At 44.1% G+C, this 21570-nt stretch overlaps 1 protein-coding gene and 1 long non-coding RNA gene across 8 annotated transcripts in view; one reads left to right on the forward strand and one right to left on the reverse strand.

The window, feature by feature from the left end:
- The window catches only part of LOC127046830 (uncharacterized), a 727940-nt gene that overhangs the window by 193563 nt on the left and 512807 nt on the right, over positions 1-21570 (forward strand). The gene's annotated exons all lie outside the window — the stretch shown is intronic.
- NRG1 (neuregulin 1) overlaps positions 1-21570 on the reverse strand; it is an 834377-nt gene that overhangs the window by 174007 nt on the left and 638800 nt on the right. For 4 of the 7 annotated variants that reach the window (XM_050944356.1, XM_050944357.1, XM_050944361.1 and 1 more), the window contains exons 5-6: positions 17405-17455; positions 12852-12902 (exon numbers count right to left, since the gene is read on the reverse strand). The exons of 1 other annotated variant lie outside the window; for it this stretch is intronic. In XM_050944356.1, coding sequence (XP_050800313.1) covers positions 12852-12902; positions 17405-17455 — 102 coding nt within the window. Of the gene's footprint in view, positions 1-12851; positions 12903-17404; positions 17456-21570 lie in introns of those variants that run through there. 2 more of the 7 variants (XM_050944358.1, XM_050944364.1) reach the window with 2 other exon arrangements.

A 21570-nucleotide genomic window follows, 5' to 3' on the forward strand; every position in this document is an offset into this window, starting at 1 on the left:
AGAACAAATCCAAATTGATGCTTGTTAGAAGAGGAAACACTTGAATAACTAGCTAGGACATTTTCATTGAAGGCAACGTGGTACAAATTCTCTAAATCCTCAAAAACAATGAGGAGTCTGGTTGCATCTTAAATACTAACAGATTTATTTGCATCTACAAATAAAATAAATCTGCTAGTCCAGGGGTAGGAAACCTACGGTACGTGTGCCGAAGGCAGCACGCAAGCTGATTTTCAGTAGCACTCACACTGCCTGGGTCCTGGCCACCGGACCGGGGGGCTCTGCATTTTAATTTCATTTTAATTGAAGCTTCTTAAAACATTTTTAAAACCTTATTTACTTTACATATAACAATAGTTTAGTTATATATTTTAGACTTATAGAAAGGGACCTTCTAAAAACATTTAAATGTATTACCGGCATGCCAAACCTTAAATTAGAGAGAATAAATGAAGACTTGGCACATCACTTCTGAAAGGTTGCTGACCCCTGTGTTAGTCTTTAAGGTGTCACCGGACACCTCGTTGTTTTTGTGGATACAGACTAACACGGCTACCCCTCTGATACCTCTGAATCCCATTTGACACATTACAAAGCTTAGGTGATGAGGTAGTGTTAACGACCAAAAATAACCTTCCTTCACCTACTGCTCACTAATGAACTTTGCCCTGTCCTCTCAGGCAATGACCGGGCCAGCGATCCATGCATGTGTCACTTCCAGACTGGATGACTCTAATTCACTCTATCTGAAGCTAAGCAAAGGCTCCAGCTTGTGCCGAATGCAGGTACCTGCCTCCCACAGAGTTTAGGTTGCTATCAGCATATCAGCTTTGTGCTCCAGTCCCTCTATCCCAAACTTCTTCCACTGCCACTTGATGTTAATCCCACAAAGTCATTAATGGATCATCTTCCGGCCACACTAGAGATTGCTTCTTCATGGACTGCCAATATAGTTGCATTCCTCTGGGACAGTGAAGATCAGAAAGCCCAGGACGCACCACATGACCGATAGAGATCCAAGCTTCTGAATCGAAGTGAACCCAGCTGTGGAACAAACTTTCAGGGAGAGTGGAGTAACTCAGAGCCAGACCACCTTCAGGAAACATTGCAAGACCTTCCTTTTTTATAAGGATTTCCTACCAGAATCAGAACGATATTTACAAAGAGAGCCTCCTCTGAACAGAAAAGAAAGAAAGAAGACTTCATGAAGTCCCCTGGGAACCTTGCTTTTCCAATCATAGGTGCTAGGGGTTCATAAGAGTGATGAACACCAGTACAAAACCCAGAGGGTGAGAGGGAAGGAGACAGAGATAGATATATAGTAGCTAGAATTCCATTGTGTCAATATCCTAAATTTTAGGGCAATTTATAATTACTTAATTAAAAGACAAATATTGTTCTTCATGCGCAGCATTTCCACACTCAGTTTTGAGTTCTATGAGGATCCGTTTTCAGTCTTTAATTGAGCGTTTTGGCTCTGTTATGCTTTTTTAGAGTGCAGTGACATTCTTGATTTCAGCATAATGACATATCTTGATGCACCAGAATGTCTGAATTGCTTGTATCTTGTCAAGGTCATATCTTCCGCTGTAATTCAGCGGGTCTCTGGTTGGCTAATACCATTGGCTCCAATGGAACTTTATTCCATCTATATTATTGTTATGCCTTGAAAATAAAATTTAAAAAGAGGATGAATCAGAGAAGGCTGCCCCAATACTACTAGGTATATTAAGAACTGCTTTCCAAAAGATGATAGCCAGAGGGAAGCCTGTGACCGTGATTATTTGTTATTTTCATAGTGACAGCTTTAGATTTTTTCCTCCTGTGGAATCAGTAATGTAGCAATAGAAACATATCCCTCTGTGACAAGATGTCTATAATTACATGATCAGCACAGACACTGCTGGTCCAATTTTGGTTTCACCCACACTGGTATATATCAAACATAACTCTAGTGAAGTGAAAGGAGTGACATCGCTGCAAACCATCCCCACGGTACAGTAGCACCTCACTCTTGGGAGCTAGGGAGGTGTGATTATTCCCATTTTCCACCCACTGGGATTTTCAAATGTGCTCAGTCTTGGCCTAACTCTGCTCCCACTGAAGTCCATGGGCGTTTTTACCCTTGGAGCAGAGGGGGGCCAATGGTGAGCTTTATGATGATCCCATCCTGAGAGGTTAAGAGCCTGATCAAAAGCCCCCTGAAGCCAGTATGAGTTTTCCATCCACTTCCATGGGGTTTGGTAGAGTGACCATATTTCCCAAAAGGAAAATGGGACACGGCCCAAGCCGCTCTCCTGAGCCCTGCCTCTCGCCCCTCCCATGCAGGGTTGGCATCGCCGTTTGTGTCCCATACGTTCCTCCGCACCCCGCTTTTTTGACATAAGTGGGCATTTGTCCCGTTTGCTCTTGCCAACTCAGTTACACATGCCAGCATCAGTCACAACACGCTGCACAACTAATGAAGTGAACAAGACAGAGTCGTTCAGCCCAATTCATGACCCTACTTCACTTCGTTCACTGTATATAAAATGGGGAAGACTACAGAATTTCCCAATTAATCCAGCAGTTAAAGAAGATTAGTACAGGCCTGTAATCAGTTAATCAGCCAGTTTCCACACAAAACAAGGTAACAGAACAATGATATCACAAAGAGTGTTAAGGAGTCCAGCCAATTATCTTGTGAGGTATTTATTCAGTTTGGAGTCTGGCATCTAAACAGAGCTTCCAAGCTTCTAGAGTTTCACCTACTGAATCCTCAAAGATCTCAAATTGTCATAAGTGGGTCCTATCACGAGTCACTTATATCTATATTGCTTGAGGTGCTATGGGCCTCTATTATGCAGGAAGTCAGACTGGATGACCACAGTGGTGGTTCCTTCTGGCATGGATATTTATTTATTTCACAGGGCCCCAGCATTAGAGTTCTGTCAAGGGACGAGGCCATGAGACATCCTATGGTGCATTTCAGCACTATGAATCAGCAGTGACCTTCCAAAAGCATTCTGTTTGGAATAAGTAGTCATAGCCTTCACCCTAAGGGGGAAATAAATGGGTAGGGGGGGAACTGTTCTAAGGCCCTGAATATCATCTAATCGTATTCAACTGCTGAGTCAAGTGCCAGTCTCATGGATTTATTCCTCACACAGAAAAAATATGCAGATGGATAAAGCTAATGTTCTTTAATACCCTTTCTATGCTGCCAGCTGTATTTAGGCATTATAAACTCTTCCACTTATTCCTCTGCAACTGCAGTGTCAGCTTCTTCCAACTTTAATAGTGCTCAGACCAATCACTGCTTTGTACCTCTTTGACCTCCACTGGAAAGAGCCGCACAGGAGAGAACTGACTTTGTATTAATTGTCTGTGTTCCAAAGGATGATGTGTAGAAACTTTCTCATGGAACTGGCTAATTCAGCTCAAACCTGCAGCGCCAACCTAACTCCCTCTGTTGGAATGAAAGAAGAACCAAAGATTATAGCTAAAGAAAATGTGGTGAGATTAAGCAGTCGGAGGCAGATACTTAATACCACTCAAGGGCTAAGAACCAGAGGGCGACTGAAGATTGTGCATCTCCCAGAAGTCTGAGAAATGTTAACTATTTGATTGTAACTGTTTCCTTTGTGATCCCTTCTGCAACCAGCTTTTGTCCTTAAATAGGAAATGTAATTAGATTCATATTATTTATCTCAACCTGCCTAGTGTCACTTGCAAAATCCCTACAGCGGAGGTGACAATAAACTCTTGGGGGCTGATTCTGTAATGCATGATGCAGCAGAGTATTTCCCTGACTCAATGCCCCTGTGTTGATATTAGGCGCACTGAGTTACTGGAGAGGTGCTGTCTTTCAGATGTGGAACTGTGTCCTGAATACTTATGGTCAGAGATCCTGTAGTACTTTTGACAAGAGCTGGGGTTGTTAGTCCCACTGTGCTAGCAAAATTGCAATATGAGTAACTGCCTTCTGCCTATCTAAATTCCCTCAGCTGTTTCAATTGGATACAGTATTCTACACTTCCTGCTCTGCACTAAATGACTGTGCAGTGTTGCTAGGCACTGTTAAAACAGTTGTGTCGTTTCACCCAGAGGTGTCTGCATTTCAGTGGTAAGTGAAGTGATAGCAATACATTTTGTTGGTACAGTAAAGCAGTGTTAGCTCCTTTGGGATAAAAGATGGTAAATAAATGATAATTATTATTATTATTCTATTTGTCCTCCAATTCTTTATTCTGAGCACATATTCAATGCTGCAGGAGCCACGGCACCATCTTGTTTGTATTTCTAATGCAGAGAGAGTATGAAAAGTGAACATCTGTTAAACTCAGAATACAGTGGAGTCAAATAAAACTAAGGAAACTCAGACTTAAGGCAGAAACTCCATCTCAAAATCTTAACACACCCCAATAAGCCTGTATGTTACAGGGTCCCCAGATAGCAGGTCATTTTACATATCCTATGTGCTGCAATAATTAGACATAAGAGAGAGAGAGTTCAGAACTGAGTTTCACTCTCAGCTTTGCATTTTATTGTTTGCGTAGGTTTCAGCCAGACCTTTACTATCAAACACCTGTCAACAATGGTCTAGTTATTCCTTAGATCTGCCTTGAGTGCAGGGGACTGGACTAGATGACCTACTGAGGTCCCTTCCAGTCCTATATTTTTATGATTCTATGATCAGTGGAGGGTAACTGTTGGGTCCCCTTGGTGTAGTGCAATTTCCTTTGCTTTTCTTGCTAGCAGCATTAAGAAAAACAACAGAACAGGTAAAATCTCTGAAAACTAGACAGCAGGGGAACCCTATTGGCCTTAATGGTTCATTTCAAACCAAAAATGATCTGTTCTTTGAATTACAGAAACACTAATAGTGAGCAAGCCTTGATCCATTTGGAGGTTTGGGTAAGCATCCAGAAGCCAGAAGGCTTAGCCAAAAACTATGCAAGCCTCCAAAGCTCTCAAAGTAGGCATCAACACTGGAAAGTTACTGTAAAATTGGTATTGTTGGATTCCAGGTTTATTGTTTCCACCCTCCCCCTCCCTGAGATACCAGTTCTAGCTTGTTCCCTTCACCAACAAAAATGTTTTTTCTTACTGCACATGCTGTGTACTCAGTGTGTTCATATTTCTGTTGGATTCTTTCCTTACTTGTATTAGGGAGGCAGTGTGGTTTGGTGGGAGTCAAGAAACCTGGGTTTTATTCCCAGTTCTGCCACCTTAGATAAGTCACTCCCCTCTCCGTGCCTTGTTTTCCCCTCCCACACGTCTATTTAGATTTTCATCTATTTGGGGCAGCGACCGTCTCTCGCTATGTGTTTATCCATCACTTAGCGCAAGGGGCCCCAATTTTGGTTGGAGGCCTCAAGGTTCTATTGTAATAAATTATAATGCCCTTCTTGCATCTTTTCACCAATAATAAAGTTCTGCAGACCAAACTACATCCTCACTTATACCCGGGCGACTGTTCTGAAGGCTAGAAGGCTGGCACAGGGGTTATGGAGAGCATGAGCTGGCTTCCTGATTTTTTATTACTGGTGATGATATCGAGAGAGAACCCAGTTTGACTCTAGCTTGCAGGAGTAGCAGAGAGAAAACAACTCTATTTGTAAATGGTGCAAACTGGAACTGAAAGTCACTGAGAGGCAGGGTACATGGAACCCCACGATGTAATGTTTAAAGGGTAGATCCCTGTTGTAAAGATGCCCCCAGACTGGGAGAGCTCTCCAAAAACCTCTGGGATTTATCTCAGAAAAGTCTTCTCTTCCCCTCCCAAAACTCAGTTCCCACCTGTGATAACAGGGATCTGTCCAGCTCTTTGCAGGAGGCTTCATCTTCAGCTCCTAGATCTCACAAGGAAGGCTGTATGATTAACTGTATCCAAAGGGCAGTGCATTCTGTGCTGTAGATCCTAGGGGCCACTTGAGGTTGCTGCTAATTTAGAAGGCAGTGGGGCTCAGAAGAAGGGTTATATTTGAGGAGAGGGTTGTCCTTATTGAGCATCTATCTGGAGAGAAATAATTAGCAAGTGTGCAGGGGAGGTTCTTATCACACACTTTTTACTAATCTTTATGGAGGGGTTGGGAACAATTTGGGAGATGGAGGAAGGTTTGAGCCCATTCTTACTTGGCCTGAAGCAGTTCACCCATGGCTAGCAAAAAGCATGTGATTTCATTTAGAAATTTTTATTATGCAGGCTACTGACTAGTGAGACTGTTATCCTGGATAGTGTAAGTTCACATTAACACACAATCTCCTTATACAATCAATATAGTTTTTGCTGTTTAGTGTGTATAATTTTAAATGAAAGCACAATTTTGAGCCTGAGATAGTGTGACTGCCAGAATGCCTTTGCGTGATCCTTGCTGTGTCTGCCTGAATCTGCTCCGCTTAATATGCAGGTTGGAAAATACATTATTGCACTGTGAAAAACTGTAATGTTGTAAAGATATCTAGCTCTGTCTGGGATGGATTGAACAAATTATTATCTATGGATAGAAGAGATGAGCACTGCTAGCTGACATGTCACATCTCTAAATTGAGTATTAGAGCTAGCTGAGGGGCTTTTTTTCCACTTGTTGGGTAAAATCTGTTTATGTAATGTCCATCTTGGAGTTGTGAAAGGACAGCTAAGCCTCCATCTTGGATACCCTCCTCCTCAGATGATTTAGTGCCTATTCAGTCTTTTTCAAATGAAGGCAGGAAAAGGTCAGGGCAGGTAGAGTCATGTGACAGCCATAATCTGCCTAGCAACCACAGGTTATTTAGTAAGTGGCACGTCTGTCACTCAGGGCTGTCCATCTGAGTGGCAGCCAGAGTCCCACACAGCTCAGCTAGCTGCCAGGAGCCCCAGAGGGACCAGGACTCATGGGAGTTTGGATTCTTGGTCTCTATTGACATACTTGCACTCAATTGCTACATACCATTAGTGAGCGCATACTTGCACTGGACTACGAGGTCAAGCAGAGACTGCGTGGGCAAGCACTGAAGACCTACCTGAGGAAGAATATCTGCCCAAAAGGGAGAAGACCTGCCCAGAGGACCTGTCCAGAGGGAGAAAAATACCTAGTTCCTGAGTTCCTGTTTGGTGTCCAGTGCCACTGATTTTCACCACTATCCCTGTCAGCATCCTGAGTCTTTGTCATTGTGTCCCTGTAATACCCACTGCGGTTTTCCTCTGTTCTACATCCATAGGTTAAGGGGGTTTAAGGGCTCTGAGCTTCATGCTCTGGTAACTGTTAACAACCGAGTGTGTCTTCTTTATGTTCTGTATTGTCTGAAGGGGTCCTTGTCTAGTTTACTGACTAGTGGCATAATAAATATTTGTGTGTTGCATCTTATTCTGCCTCTGTTTTAATAATTCACCTGATGGTAGATGCGGGAGGGGATGGGATCTGCAGACAGCCCATCTTCTGATTTGTGTAGACCATAGTTAAACTGCTTTGGGCTAACACAATTGTGCATGCTCTTGGAATCATTGTGGATGGTTCTCTGAAAACATCCACTCAGTGTGCAGCAGCAGTCAAAAAAGTCAACAGAACATTAGGACTCACTAGAAAAAGGATAGATAATAAGACAGTAAACAACATAATGCCACTATGTAAATCAAGGGTACACCCACATCTTGAATACTACATGCACTTCTGGTTGCTACATCTCAAAAAAGATATATTAGAATTGGAAAACGTACAGAGAACAGCAACAGAAATGATTAGGGGTAGGGAATGGCTTCCATATGAGGAGAGATTAAAAAAGATTAAGACTGTTCATCTTGGAAAGAGATGATTAAACAGGGATATGATAGAGGGCTATAAAATCTTGACTGGTGTGGAGACAGTGAATAAGGAAGTGTTATTTACTCCTTCACATAACACAAGACCCAGGGGTCACCAAATGAAATTAATAGGCAGCAGGTTTAAAACAAACAAAAGGAAGTATTTCTTCACACAACGCACAGTCAACCTGTGGACCTCCTTGCCTGAGGATGCTGTGAAGGCCAAAACTATAACTGGGTTCAAGAAAGAATTAGATAAGTTGATGGAGGATAGGTCTGTCAATGGCTGTTAGCCAAGATAGTCAGGAATGCAACCACATGCTCTGGATGTCCTTAGCCTCTAACTGTCAGAAGCTGGGAGTGGACAACAGGGAATGGATCACTCGATAATTGCCCTGTTCTCTGAAGCACCTGGCATTGGCCGCTGTCGGAAGACAGGATACTGGGTTAGATGGACCATTGGTCTGACCCAGCATGGCCATTCTTGTCATTTAGGTTTAGGAGAAAATAAAATGAAATTCATCCAGACAGCAGAGGGTCAGCACCAGATGCTGCCCTCCACTTCAGATCTGAACAGAAACTATACAGCAGGACCATGGGAGGAGCAGCCGTGCAGGAGTCCCTGCACACCCTGGAAGAGTTCTCTGGCCTGGCTAGTCATAGGCTTGTTCAGCAGGCTGTGACGCATGTGGATGAGTGGACACAATTGGCAGAGAAGGACCAGAGCTGCTATTTCAATCCACACAATGGCACTCAAAGAAGAAGGAGCCACTGGTGCTGGAACAATATAAACCAAACAGTAAACCCTGTATATGTTGGAAACCACTTCAAGCCAGGGGGTGCGGTTGTACCCTTAGCATCAGCACTTCCGGAGAGAGCTGCATTGCTACCATAGCCTTTCCCCAGGTAGGAGGTGGTGGATTTCACCTTTCTAACCCCCCCACTCCCGCATCCACCTAGAGCCCAAATACTCTGCCTTCTCACACATTGCATGCATCCTTAATAAATGATAAGGCCAGAGTTTATTCCAAAAAGGGTTGGGGTTTTCCTCTCTCTTTTTTATTTTTCCAGAATAAAGACGGTCAAACACACGGTTAAGTAGCTCACATGGGTTTTATGAACCAGGACTTCCCAAACAGGACTGTTGATGATCTATTTTAGGAAAAATAAATGTGGGACTTTTGTAGAATCAAGGCCATATGGAAATAATTATACTGCAGCAGTACAGGCGTCTCTGTGAGTGAGGAATCCTCATTATTCAGCAGTAACCCTTCAGACAAATATTCTGCCCAGAGGTTTTGATCTTTCCTTTGACTCTCTTACAGGTTTTGACTCTTTTTAAGTCCAATGTTTCCCATTGCTATTGCTCATTAGTTTGAACTAGTTTTACCCCAAGAACATCAAGGATGATGCTTGTTCTGTGTGGATGAATGAAAAAGAGAAAACTCCTCTTCAGTCTCTTCTAGTTCTCCCAACCAACAGGCACCCTGGATTCCTGACAGCCACCACACCCTCACACTGTCTCTCCACAACACTTCAAGGCCCCTCGCATTTCCATAAAACTTTGGACAACACCCTGCCATCCCCATGAAGCAGAACCACCTAAGCCCTTCCAAGGTCTGATTTTCCTCTCCCCTCAGCCACAAGCCCACCTGCCTCTTCTGTTTTGCAGACAGTTCCCTCACACTGATCCTGGCTGAGATCCCAATGTGACTGGCTTCCCCCTTGTTGATCCCAGCCCATGGGTTACCAGTAGGTCAAAAGTGCTCGGAAGTTTTTCTTCATGCTTATACAGCATACACAGAGACAGTGCCCAGGAAAACACTCTACGGAACATCCATCACACAGAGATCACCCACCCACTTCTCCCCATGCAGAGATTTTGCCGCAGTGCAAGGTTCTGATTATGACTGATACTTCACTAATTGTCTGGTGCATCAACACCGCACATGGTTACTTTAGAATCTCATCATGGTATAATTTTACAGGCAAGAATACATCTTTAGGGACACTTTGTAAAATAAGAGCAAGGCCATGCAACACAATATTTGACTGTCATGGTGATGAAGCAGAACATTTTTACAGCAATTCTCTTAACACTGCAAAGCCAACTGAATTTTGCTTTCTGGTCTTAAGCACACAGTTAACTAAAAGCATGTGATACCAAGGCACTGAGTTGTCTTGCAGGTAAAGTTTCAGAATTACTTCTCTCTCATCAGCATCATACAGAAAAGAGTTATAGGTTGTGAGGGATTTGTTTCAGGTCACTGCAGCCCTAAAAACAGAAGAAAAATGACTTCCATCCCCTAGCTGCTCAGATGACCTCGGCAGCCCTTGCTAATAATAGTGCAAAGGGCTCCAATTACTAGCGATTTGCCCACTTAGCTCATCCAATCCTGCAGGGGAAATTCTATCACACAGAACTACACTTATGAGAAAAATAAAAGCTATAATTTAGTTTTCAGTATTGAATAATAAAAAATAAACTTAATGGATACTATCTTGCAAGTATAATTTACTTTGCATTTGGAAAACAAACCACCTGACAGCGCTATCATTGGTAAGTTAGTATCATCCAGAGATCCTTGGATGATGAAAGAGCATATGAATTGGCTTTGACCTAAATTTTCTCCCTCCTCTCCTGGATTTCCAGACCATTCTGTTGTCAATCAGATCACAAGCCTGGTGGTTTCATTAAGTTTGTGAAGTGTCATTATCTGTTCATGTTTTTTTTTAATTGATCCAGATGAACTATTGGATAATTACAAGCACCAATACCTACATTTTAAAAGGGACTAGTGATTTTGAAGAGCACACCTCAATTTTTGGGTGCCAAACTTGACACACTTTAAAGGGATATGATCTTAGAAAGTGGTGAGCACCTGCCTGCTGAAAACCAGGCACCCTTAAGATGTTTCAAGTTGGGCTCCCACAAAAATGAGGCACCTAAAATCACTGGTCACTTAAGAAAATTTAGGCCAGGGCAATGTTCTGAGATTCCTTCTTGTGTTTGGCTGATGGCGACACTGCTGGTATGTTTTCTGAAACAACATCAAATTTTCTCAGTGTGGTGGAAGGAAAGAGTTTATTTTACCTCCTGTGGCTGTTACAAGATTCAAAACAACTACTGTGAAATGGCCATGACCCAGTCAAATCAGGAAAAAACCCTAAACAACTTCATACCATATATGGTGGCCTAATCTTCAAACATCTCGTCTTGCCATGCCCCGTGCGTCAGTGTCTACCGATGTACAAAGCGAATACAGAACACAACCATTCTGCTTTGGGAGTGTTTTGTCTACCCGAGGGGCAAGGCTGGGGGTGGGGGTCTACTTGTGCTCTCTCAACAGTTTTCCTGTTTAATTCTACTGACTTGAATGGAGTGACTCCTCATTTACATCAGTGCGAGAGCAGAATTAGGTCATGGAAGTCTTAAGAGGCTATTTTAAATACCCAGTCCTGAGGGTGTCTTTCAGGTGAGTTGTCTTTTTGCTCTGCTGTTATGCCTCAAAAATGTAAGTTCCCATTTATTACTCTGACCTTGCAGGCTGAATGATTTTTGCTAGCCCCTAATTTCTTACCTTCCCCTGACACACAGTTAAAAGCACCAATCAATCCAATACCTAGAAAAAAATCTGCAGACATTAATCTTATTTCTCATTTTAAGCACAGAGAATATTCTGAGTTCCATGTCTAAGCATTTGGCTTTGAAAATGCCATATTATGCTCCTACAGTAGCTATTAAACATGAATTAAGAGCATCTCTATATAGTTTCCTAGATCGTGCAGAATAATTTTATAGAAACACTTGAACTGTCATGAGGGATCATCAGGCCAATGATCCATTTACCCCAGCAGTGGCCAGGTCCTAGTTCAGAGGAAGATGAGCCCCTCCCCGCCAATCGTCCAATCAGTTACACAGTGATGTACTCTGGAGCTGAATGCCTTCCCGACTCTCAAAAGCTAGCTGTTTGGGCCTGGGTGTCCAGTGGGTGTAGGGGCTTCTAAACTGTGGCCCTCCAGGGTGACTGTGTTAAGACGAAGATGTGCACATTGTCATGAATTTAAAAGTGGCTCCCTGAGCTGCAACCTACAACGTTCAAACTGAAGGGTCTGAATCAGCCCCATCGTGACATGGAGGATGTAGTAGTGCCGCCTCCACAGCTGCTTCATATTGCTTCTCCTGCGGCCCCAGCTCTGCTGGGAGTCGAGTGACCAGACAGCAAGTGTGAAAAATCGGGACAGGGGTGGGGGGTAATAGGACCCTATACAAGAAAAAGACCCAAAAATCAGGACTGTCCCTATAAAATCTGGTCACTCTAGCTAGGAGCAGTCACAGCAGTTACTGTCCCTTCCCTGATGCATCTGCTCAGCACCTCCCCCCACCGGCTGCCTCTGCACTGCAGAGGAGGGAGAAGAGTAGCTCTTGTTCCTCCGTTGTCCACTTCCCTGCTGGGCTGCTGGAGCCCCACAAAAGAGTAGGGTAGGAGCTCAGCAGGCTCTGTCTGAACCTAAGGGAGCACTCAGCAAAAATGTCTCCCCTCCCCCACACAGCCACCCAGGGCAGCCCAGGACAGGGGAAAGAGAGAAGAAACGGAGAAGCTTTAACATGAGCCAGCTGGCAACAGACTTGGAAGGACCCTCAGGGGCCATGCTCCAGATGCGGATAGCTGGAGCATAGCACATTCCAGTACCATGTACTGAGAGAGGGCGGAAGGAGCCAGAGTGCTTGCCTGGGACTCCCCCACAATGGGGAAATTCCCAGTAGGGGACTTTGGTGGTTTCCTCTCCCTCTGCACTGCCTGAGTATGGCCCCTCAACCTTTCTGAAATAATATGTTTGGCCCTGAGGCTGTAAAGGTTGGACCATCTCTGACTGAGGCTCTGAAGCTCAAAGACTGATACAATAGCATTCATGAACAATGACACTTAAAAAATATATTGATAGCCCCAATATGCAGGTGGGTCGCTCCCTGTCACTTACTGCATCTGTGGGATAACTTCATTATCCACTCATGGAGCTAGAGAGGAAAATGTGTGTCTGGAGGGCTAGTTCATAAAGACTTGAACTGCTTGTATGTACTTACAGGAGGAGGCATTAGTTCGTTCTGTTGATGCCTGCATCCCAAACACGGGCTCTGCAACACACAGAAGGTAACAACAAGGTCATAAGGAGATACAAAAAAACTATCACATTGTATTGGAAGATCCTGAATATGTCTTCCCCAGAAAAAAAATTAAGAAAACCAACCTCCGAAGGAAAGAAAAAAGAGTAACAACTCCAAAAAGTGCGGAACTTCAAAGTCACTACAGCAAGTCTGAGGCATACCATGAATAAACAATTAATGCAAAAATGATCCACTGTCCTTGGAGTGAAACATAAGAAAAAATTGGCAGTGATAGGAACAATGTTTTCAGCTGCTTGTGACAGAATCAGAGGCCAGCCAGAAAGCAGAGGGCATGAAAGTGGCCATTCTCTTCTGCGTATTGAGCAAGGAAGTGCTGAGAGCAAGTAACTCTTTAGAACAACGCTAAACGGATCTTCAAGGCTACATTAAATAATAGCTGTGCTTAGGGACTGCTGTGACTAAAAAGAGAGCAGCGTCTATGAAAACCACCAGTTTGGGACATATCCACAGCCGGAATGGACTGCAGACACGAAACTGTGAAAGGAGGATATGTTCAAGAACAAAATTGTACTTAGTGGCAGCATAATGTGGTAAAAAAGAAAGAATGAAGAGACACAGACTTAAGCTGGCAGAAGTGAATCACAATTTGTAGGGCATGTGAAGCAACTAGTTCTGGGAGACATATAAAACCAGGCCCAGGCCAATCAAACCAGGCCCAGACCTATTGAGACAAAAGGTACAAGGCCCAAACACATGTAACAAAACCAGGGCATGCATTTGGGAGTTGCAAAAGTTCTACACACAGAGGGTTGGGGCGGCTCCAGGCCCCAGCACGCCAAGCACGTGCTTGGGGTGGCAAGCCGTGGGGGGCGCTCTGCCAGTGTGGCAAGGGCAGCAGGCAGGCTGCCTTCGGCGGCTTGCCTGCGGAGGGTCTGCTGGTCCCGCAGCTTCGGTGGACCCTCCACATGCAAACAGCCAAAGGCAGCCTTCCTGTTGTGCTTGGGGTAGCAAAATGCCTACAGAGGGTCTGGGCAATATATAGTGTAACACATGAGTACAGTAGTCATACACAAAGGTGTGCAGGACAGCATATCAGTTAGAAAGCAATAATACAGAACTCATGCAGAAAAAAAGACTTTACTTGTGGTAGTAGTAGAATACCATGCAACCAGCAAGACGAAGACAGAGCCAAGGAGTGCCCAGCATTGAATAACAACCCCAAGAATGTATCAGTGAGGTTTCTGATAGACCATCGGGCAGAGGCTAAACACACTGTCATATTTCTAGTAGAGATCTTAATTTAGAAACCAGGGTCACAGTAGGTACACCAGCTGAATGGGAAATTTATAGCCCATTGGGGTTCAAGTATAAGGCCCAAAAGGAATAATCATGTAGAGGGAAATCACACCTGAAGTGAAGGTGACTCTGCAAGTTCCGTCAGCTCCAAAGATACTAAGGCAACTGGATGGTGGCAGTCTAAACAGGAGCACTGCACACTAGTCCTTTTCCAATAATCAAAGATCTAATGTGCTCATCTGTATTGCAGGGTGTTGAATAATTCTGTAGGGTGCATAAAATCCCAGTTATTCTGAAACAGCTAGAGGATTCTGTAATGATTTAGCATAGATCCAGGATTAACAGCTTTGTGAGAATGAAAAAGAAAAATGGCACATTATGGGTATGTTTGGATGTACAAGAGCTGAACAGAGTCATCCCGACTCCATACCAATGTAAGATGATCTTCTGTGCTAAGTGGTCAACACTCTATTCAGACAGAAAGACAGACACTGGAAGAGACTGGAAAGAGTACCCTGATAAGTAGTCATCAGACTTATGCACTTTAATACTCCCATGGGTGGAGAGTAGTTTTGCTATTTATTATTTGGTATTAAAATCTGCAAGTGCAGCAATGTCCTTTTGTGCCCCTCAGAGTCCACATCATAGCCTCTGCCACAGTGACAGCAAAGAGGAGAATATTCCTGTACAGAAGCGGGCAGTGGGAAGAATACAAGTGGCAAAACTGCAGGTTCTGTGAAGAAAGAAGTGCTGTGTGCAGGTTTTGTTCTTACATCACAAGGGGTGAGGAAATGAGAGTAAAGCACAGGCCAGGGCCAGCATGACACTCCTCTGAACTGCTTACAGGACACTTGCTATTAATCGTTTAGTCTAATATGTACCAAGTGAAGCAATACTGATAGCCACACTGAGAATATGAGAGAATCCTGGATCATCTGATGGGCATTTGTTAGACACCAGTGCCAAGATTTCCCAAGCTTACCACACACACACATGCATCAAAGGACAGGCTGTAGGCATGCTTAATGCAAATTCTTGTGGTCTTTTCTCCTTGATCTAGCCTACCAATGTTGTCATCTCAGACTAAAAGCAGCCTTTGCCAGATACAGCATTCCAAACGAGCTAGTGAGAGACCACTGTCCCTTTGCCAGCCCGGATCTGTGCAATTTTGTGAATCCGTGGAATGTATGTCTTATCCACCCTAGTCTATAACTTCCTCAGTCAGACATGGTAGGAGAGACATGGCCATTTATAAAGTATCACTACAGTGTTATTGTCATAAACAGATAGTAAAGGGTTAACAAGTCCAGTAAACCCGGCTAACACCTCATCAGAGGACCAATCAGGAGACAAGATACTTTCAAATCTCAGTGGAGGGAAGTCTTTGTTTTGTGCTGCTTTCATTGTTCTCTCAGGGATCTAAGAGGGACCAGACAGGTATACAGACTCTCCAATCTTCTGTTCAATTTGTTAAGTACCAGTTAGAATGGCGGTTTAGTCTTTTTTTGTTTGTTTTCTTTATTTGCAAATGTGTATTTTGCTGGAAGGATTGTATCTCTCTGTTGCAACTTGTATTTGTGCTGGGGGGAGGATTCTCCCTGGTGTCTATAAGCTGAAAGACCCTGTAACATTTTCCATCTTGATTTTACAGAGACAATTTTTACTTTTTCTTTCTTTTATTAAAAGCTTTTCTTTTAAAAAACCTGATTGATTTTTTCCCCCTTGTTAAGGCTCAAGGGAATTGAGTCTAAACTCACCAGGGAGTGGTGGGGGGAAAGAAGGGGGGGAGGCGAATTTCCCTTTGTTTTAGATTCACGGAGCTTGAATCTGTCTATCTCTCCAGGATAGCCCAGGGAAGGAAAGCCTGGGAGAGGACACGGTGGGGGAAGGGTTTATTTTCACTTGTGTTAAGATTCAAGGAATTTGGATCTTGTTTCACCAGTGAGTTGGTGAAGCCTCTTCAGACGACCCAGGGAGGGAAAGTCTAAAAGGGGAAAAGGGTGGGGAGGATAGTCAGTTCCTCCTTGTTTTAAGATCCAGGGGGTCTGGGTCTTGGGGTCCCCTGGGAAGGTTTTGGGGGGGACCAGAGTGTACCAGGCACTGCAAGTCCTGGTTGGTGGCAGCGCTACAAGATCTAAGCTGGTAATTAAGCTTAGAGGAATTCATGTTGGTATCGCATCTTTTGGGAGCTAAGGTTCAGAGTGGGGGTGCATACCATGACAGTTATATTTACCACCTACCATACAGGGATCATTTATAAAGTAACATTAATATTTCTTTTTTAAAAAAAAGAAAGACAGTGCACGCCGAATGCCCCTGGAGCCTAGAAACACGCCCCTCATATGCATGGAACCCTTAGCAGCAGAGCTGCTCGAGGGCAGAATGCAGAGAGGAACACTCACACCAATCTGAAGGTGAGCTAGACACACAAGAGTTCACACCAAGCCGAAACAGCCTCCAAGGTGATAAAAGCACAGACCAAGAATACCACCCGCATTCATGAAACCTGCACAAGGGCAGTACCGGACTGCAGATCCTGTCAGGTTAAGCCACCCATAGGAGAAAGATAAAGGAGGTGCTGGTGACCTGATCACACAGGTCGTATGGAGTCACTAGGGGACAAGAAAGTGTCACTATGAGCTAGCCAGGAACCTATGTGGACCACATAGCATTTGAGGACCCACTCTTACATGAATGTGAGATAATCATCATGTAGCCTGCTAGGAAACATGAACATATTTGACACTGCCATCCTACAAAATGCACTTGCACAGGCAGAGAGTCAGACACAGTTTCTTGCCAGTGGGAAAGATTCTGTCATGGCCCAAGTGTAAAGATGGGTTCCAGCAGGTAAAGTGTTACTAATAACCTATAACCCAAGAAGAGGTCAGGTGAGCTGCAGCACACTGACGGGTGCAGTGAACAAGGTAGGACAACTTATACAGCTCAGAGACACTGGAAGTTATGCTTATCCCCTTATTGAATTGTTTGCTAAAGAGCACCTCCATGTTAAAGGATTAAAAAGCAGGAATGTACTAAATAGTTCACTCCTATTTTAAAGTCACCAATGCAGGGCCAGTATTCAAGTCACTCTCACTTTCACATGCTGGAGCTCTGGCTCCAGGCAAATCGTTATTTGCAGAATGAGCTAGAGAGAGCAGACCTAGGTCTGCAGAACTAATTGGAGAGAGAAGAGACTGTTTAATTTGACTTACGTGAGGAAGTTTTTGCTCCTTCTGTTGATATGGGTGTCTTGCTGGAGTGTTCTGTAAAACATAAAAAAGGTAACAGGAGGTTACAATATGGTTTCAGAAGATCCTGAACTCATCATTCTTAGCAGTAAAAGCCAGTTTAGCTGTTAAGAAAGGACTGGCTCAAGGAAAAAATAGAAGCTCTAAAAAGCAAGCTCAGACTTCAGCCTCAGGGGGCAAGGATGCCTACTACAGTTGACTATCTATTTGCAAAATAGTTTCCTGGGGAAAAACACAGGATGATCTATGGCTAGAATGACCCTGTTGTTCAAGTCTCTCATTCTCATCTGGGAACAATGGATCCACGGCAACTGAGGAAAAGCACACAAACGGCTGTATTTATGGAACAGTTCAATTGAGTCCTTGCGCTTCACAACAGTTGGATTTTTCAAAGAAAGATTTCTGATCATTCTATTTTATTTGTTTGTGAATATATCCAGTGGTGTCCTTCTCTACTTCATGGAAATCTTCTAACTCACATGCACAGCCAACTCCCACTCATGGTAGAGGTGGAAGACTCTGCTTTGGAAGTCAGCATTCATGTTGTACAAAAGTGGAGTCAAGTTGTTGCTATACAAAAGTCCCAGGGAATGACTGCTCTTAGCATAATGCCATAGGCTTCTCCCCATTTTGCTTGTTGATATAAAAGTTGGTGGCAATGGTACATGATAGTACCAGCACTTAGCTCCTTGCCAGATGGTTAGCAGAGCGTCTAATAAGTAGATGGATCGCTTTCTGTTAGAGCAGGTTTCTGTGGGGACCCAGAGCACTGATGTCCATATCACAATATGCTATTGTGATGGCTGGCTGAGTAGAAAACTCTTCAGACATGTTCCTGGACTGTAAGTTTTCTGAAGTTGTCTAGACAGTTATCAAGCACCGAGGTGGTAAAGTTCTTTATCACTACACAAGTTACAACTCCATTGGTAATACAATATCCTCATGCTTGGCTGGAGAACAAGAAGGGTCATGGATGCCACCATTTCAAGAAGTGTTGAGAACATCCCGCTTAGAATGTTAAGCATGTGAGTTTCCAGTAGATCAGATGAAAGGAACACAGAAGAACGCAGAAGACACTTGGGAAAAGAACTCCAACAGCCATTGGCCATGGTATAGTGTTAGATCTTCCTGAACAACTGTGGTCTGCACCCAATTGTGCAGCCCTGACACATTGTTCAAAATATTGCAACTCCCTGGGACATTCAGATTGTTTCCATTTTCTGTAGTCCTACAAAGATACACAAATCCCTTATCGAGACATGAGTTAATGAAGGGATATCTGTCCACCATTTTCTTTCAAGACAAATAAGACTACTAGGTTGTTCTCTGTTCTTGATCCTGAGGTTGCACATGGACATTACCAGGATCAAGAACCAGTCCATATAATTTCTCTCAATGCAGCTGCAATCAAAGCCTTTGTATTAGGATCTGTTCACTTTTCTGGCCTCTCTTTTTCACCAGCTCTTCTGTTTGGATTTTTTTCCTTTGTGACCCAGTTTCCTGTGTACTGGGTCTCTAGGACATGTGGTCCACGATTATCTCATGATGCAGGAAAAATTGTTATGAAGTGCTCCCCCACAACTCTGTGGTGGGTGCTCTGCAAAAGAATAGTATACATATGCATATAAAATACTAGGGTCAAAATCTTGTCACACAAGGCCATGGCATGTGGGGGTGCACGGCTGGGCACCAGAAAGGGTCTATGCAGCTTGTCAGGGATGGAGACAGTGCACTGATATATAATCTGAGCTGCCCGAGCAATTAACCTTTCTTAAAAACAAGAGGGAACATGGCAGGCCTGACACCTCAGACATCTCTGCATCAGGCCGTATTGGAGCAACATTTTCTTTTCTTCTGAAAGAAACAGTGTTCCATTCAGTGCCTGTGCTGAGCTGGTGGAGCTTCTCTCATCGTTCTCATTACAGGCTGGGCAGCATCAGACAAGGCTTAGTCCATGCTTCCACCAATACAGACGGCGAGTTGCATTTGTAGCGGAAGATATGACCAGAAGCTTGGCACCAATAGGGCTTCCAGAAGAACCACATTCAGAGAACAGGTGGCACAGTCACACAGCATCAAGTGTGGTTCGTAACATTAACAGCTGAAGGTGTAAAACACAACAGGTGTTTATTATTGCTTATCAAGGACTGCATGCTGCACCACGGCCATGATGCATTCCACTCCACACAACACCGGTAGAAAACAGGCTGAGGAGAAAGAGGAAAGTGGCCTGAAGGTAGCCTCCAGCGCTCGCAGAGGCGGAAGAGCAGTAGGAGGTTTTTCGCAGTGGAATCTTCAGCACTGTGAGAAGCTGGGGATCCGGAGAGTGCCTTCTGGCCCTCTCTTCAGCTTCACATCTCGGTCTCCATCAACAGCAACGTCAATAGCTATGTCCATTGTAACTCTCCCCCACACGTATTCAGGGGCGCTGGAACAATTTCTGTAGTGGGGATGTGTAGTGCTATTGAATCAAACTGTAAACCCTGTATATGATGGAAACCAATTCGAGCCAGGGGGTGGGGAATCACCTCTATTTCCAGCGCATACCTATGCATGTATCCCGTTCCTCTTGGGGCACATCTAAGGTCTGTGAGAGGCACTGTATTGTCAGGGCTTAACAAAAGACAAACTCTTCCTCGAAAATGGAAACATTTGCCTGTTGCTCCTCCACTTCCCTAGGCAAAAACTGCAGAGGGAGAGGCAAGTGAAATGCTGTTTTTTTTTGAGGTAACATGGAAGGAGTTCTCTGCAGCACCTCACTCCCACTGTCCCGGTTCTCCACCCAGACGCAGTCTGCGATCTCTCCCTGGTAGGTGACTGAAGAGAAGGCAAAGACCACGAAGGGCTCAGCAGCACAAACTACCTGCTGTGTCTTCAGTCTGATCCATTGTTCTCATCCATGAAAGCTGTGCTGGGACTGTTGAGAAAGAAGGGCTAACTGCTCAGACAAGGAGTGCTGTGTGAATTCAGCTGAATGATCTACTTGCTGGAGTCTGACCTGACGTCACTCTTTCAAATCATTCCCAAAGGTGGGCTGACACCCATTGTGACTATGCCTGGAGGCACAGCTTTGACACCACTAATGGATTATACCTGATCCAGCTGACATTAAACAGATGACCGCACAAACCAGGTCAGCAACGCCCTGCCCTATTAACCCAGGCCCCTCTGGCACAGTCAGCTAGCCATGCCTGGAGGAAGAGGGGCTTCACAGATAAATGGGAGACAGACAGGAATGCAAAGTGAGGAGCAGAGAAATCCACTCCTAAGCAGTCTTCTCATCAGAGACTCCAAGAAAGAGGAGGATCCCTGGAATAAAAGGCAGACCCTCTCTCCCTCATAGGCAAAGGGTCTTGTTGGAAAAGAGGGAGTTTCCTCCTCCAGAGCCTTGCAGAGAGACAGTGATGATCCAACGCTGCAGGAAGAGGTCCTAACCATGTTAAGAACAGAGAATGCCTTTCTCCAGGGATAACTCCCGGTGTCCTCGTCGCATATAGAAGCCACTGGCACATCTCTGTGCTTCCTTTCTGCAGTGTTTTATGGCAAGTATGCGGTGTATGGAGGAGTTTGGTGAGATACCCATTTATGTTTAGTCATATAGTGTATGTATGAAAATATAACTGGACATGGAGGAATTGCTTTTAGCATGTTTCATTCATTTTCCAAGTGTTGGCTTTCATGTAGCTCCTGCATAGTACAAAGCAACATTTTTATTAAACATTTTATTTCAAAGGATTAGTTAGGATTATGTTGCTGACATACCAAAAGGATGGTCTGTCCATTCATATCTTCATGTTACTTATTTCTCACTGAAAAGCTGAGCTAGTTATCCCTATGGGTTTCCCCTCTAGTTCCTTGGAATTAATACATTGGTCATTTTTATGTGACTCATATTCCTGTAGAAAGTTCCCAATGGAACAGATACCTCTGTGTTTCTCATGGCTCCTTTGAGGTCATGCTTCCTGATGCTTGCGAGAGCTCTGCCCCAATCCAAACTCCGAGGGATATTTCGGCCTGAGCTGAGCTGAGTGGTTGCGGCTGTTGTTTAATCTTTTACTCACTGAAAGCTGTCCAAAAAAATGGAAGTTGCCCACACACATTCCCACCCCCACCCAGCTATGTTCATAACC

This window comes from Gopherus flavomarginatus, chromosome 3 (genome assembly GCF_025201925.1).
Source record: "Gopherus flavomarginatus isolate rGopFla2 chromosome 3, rGopFla2.mat.asm, whole genome shotgun sequence".
NCBI lineage: Eukaryota > Metazoa > Chordata > Testudines > Testudinidae > Gopherus > Gopherus flavomarginatus.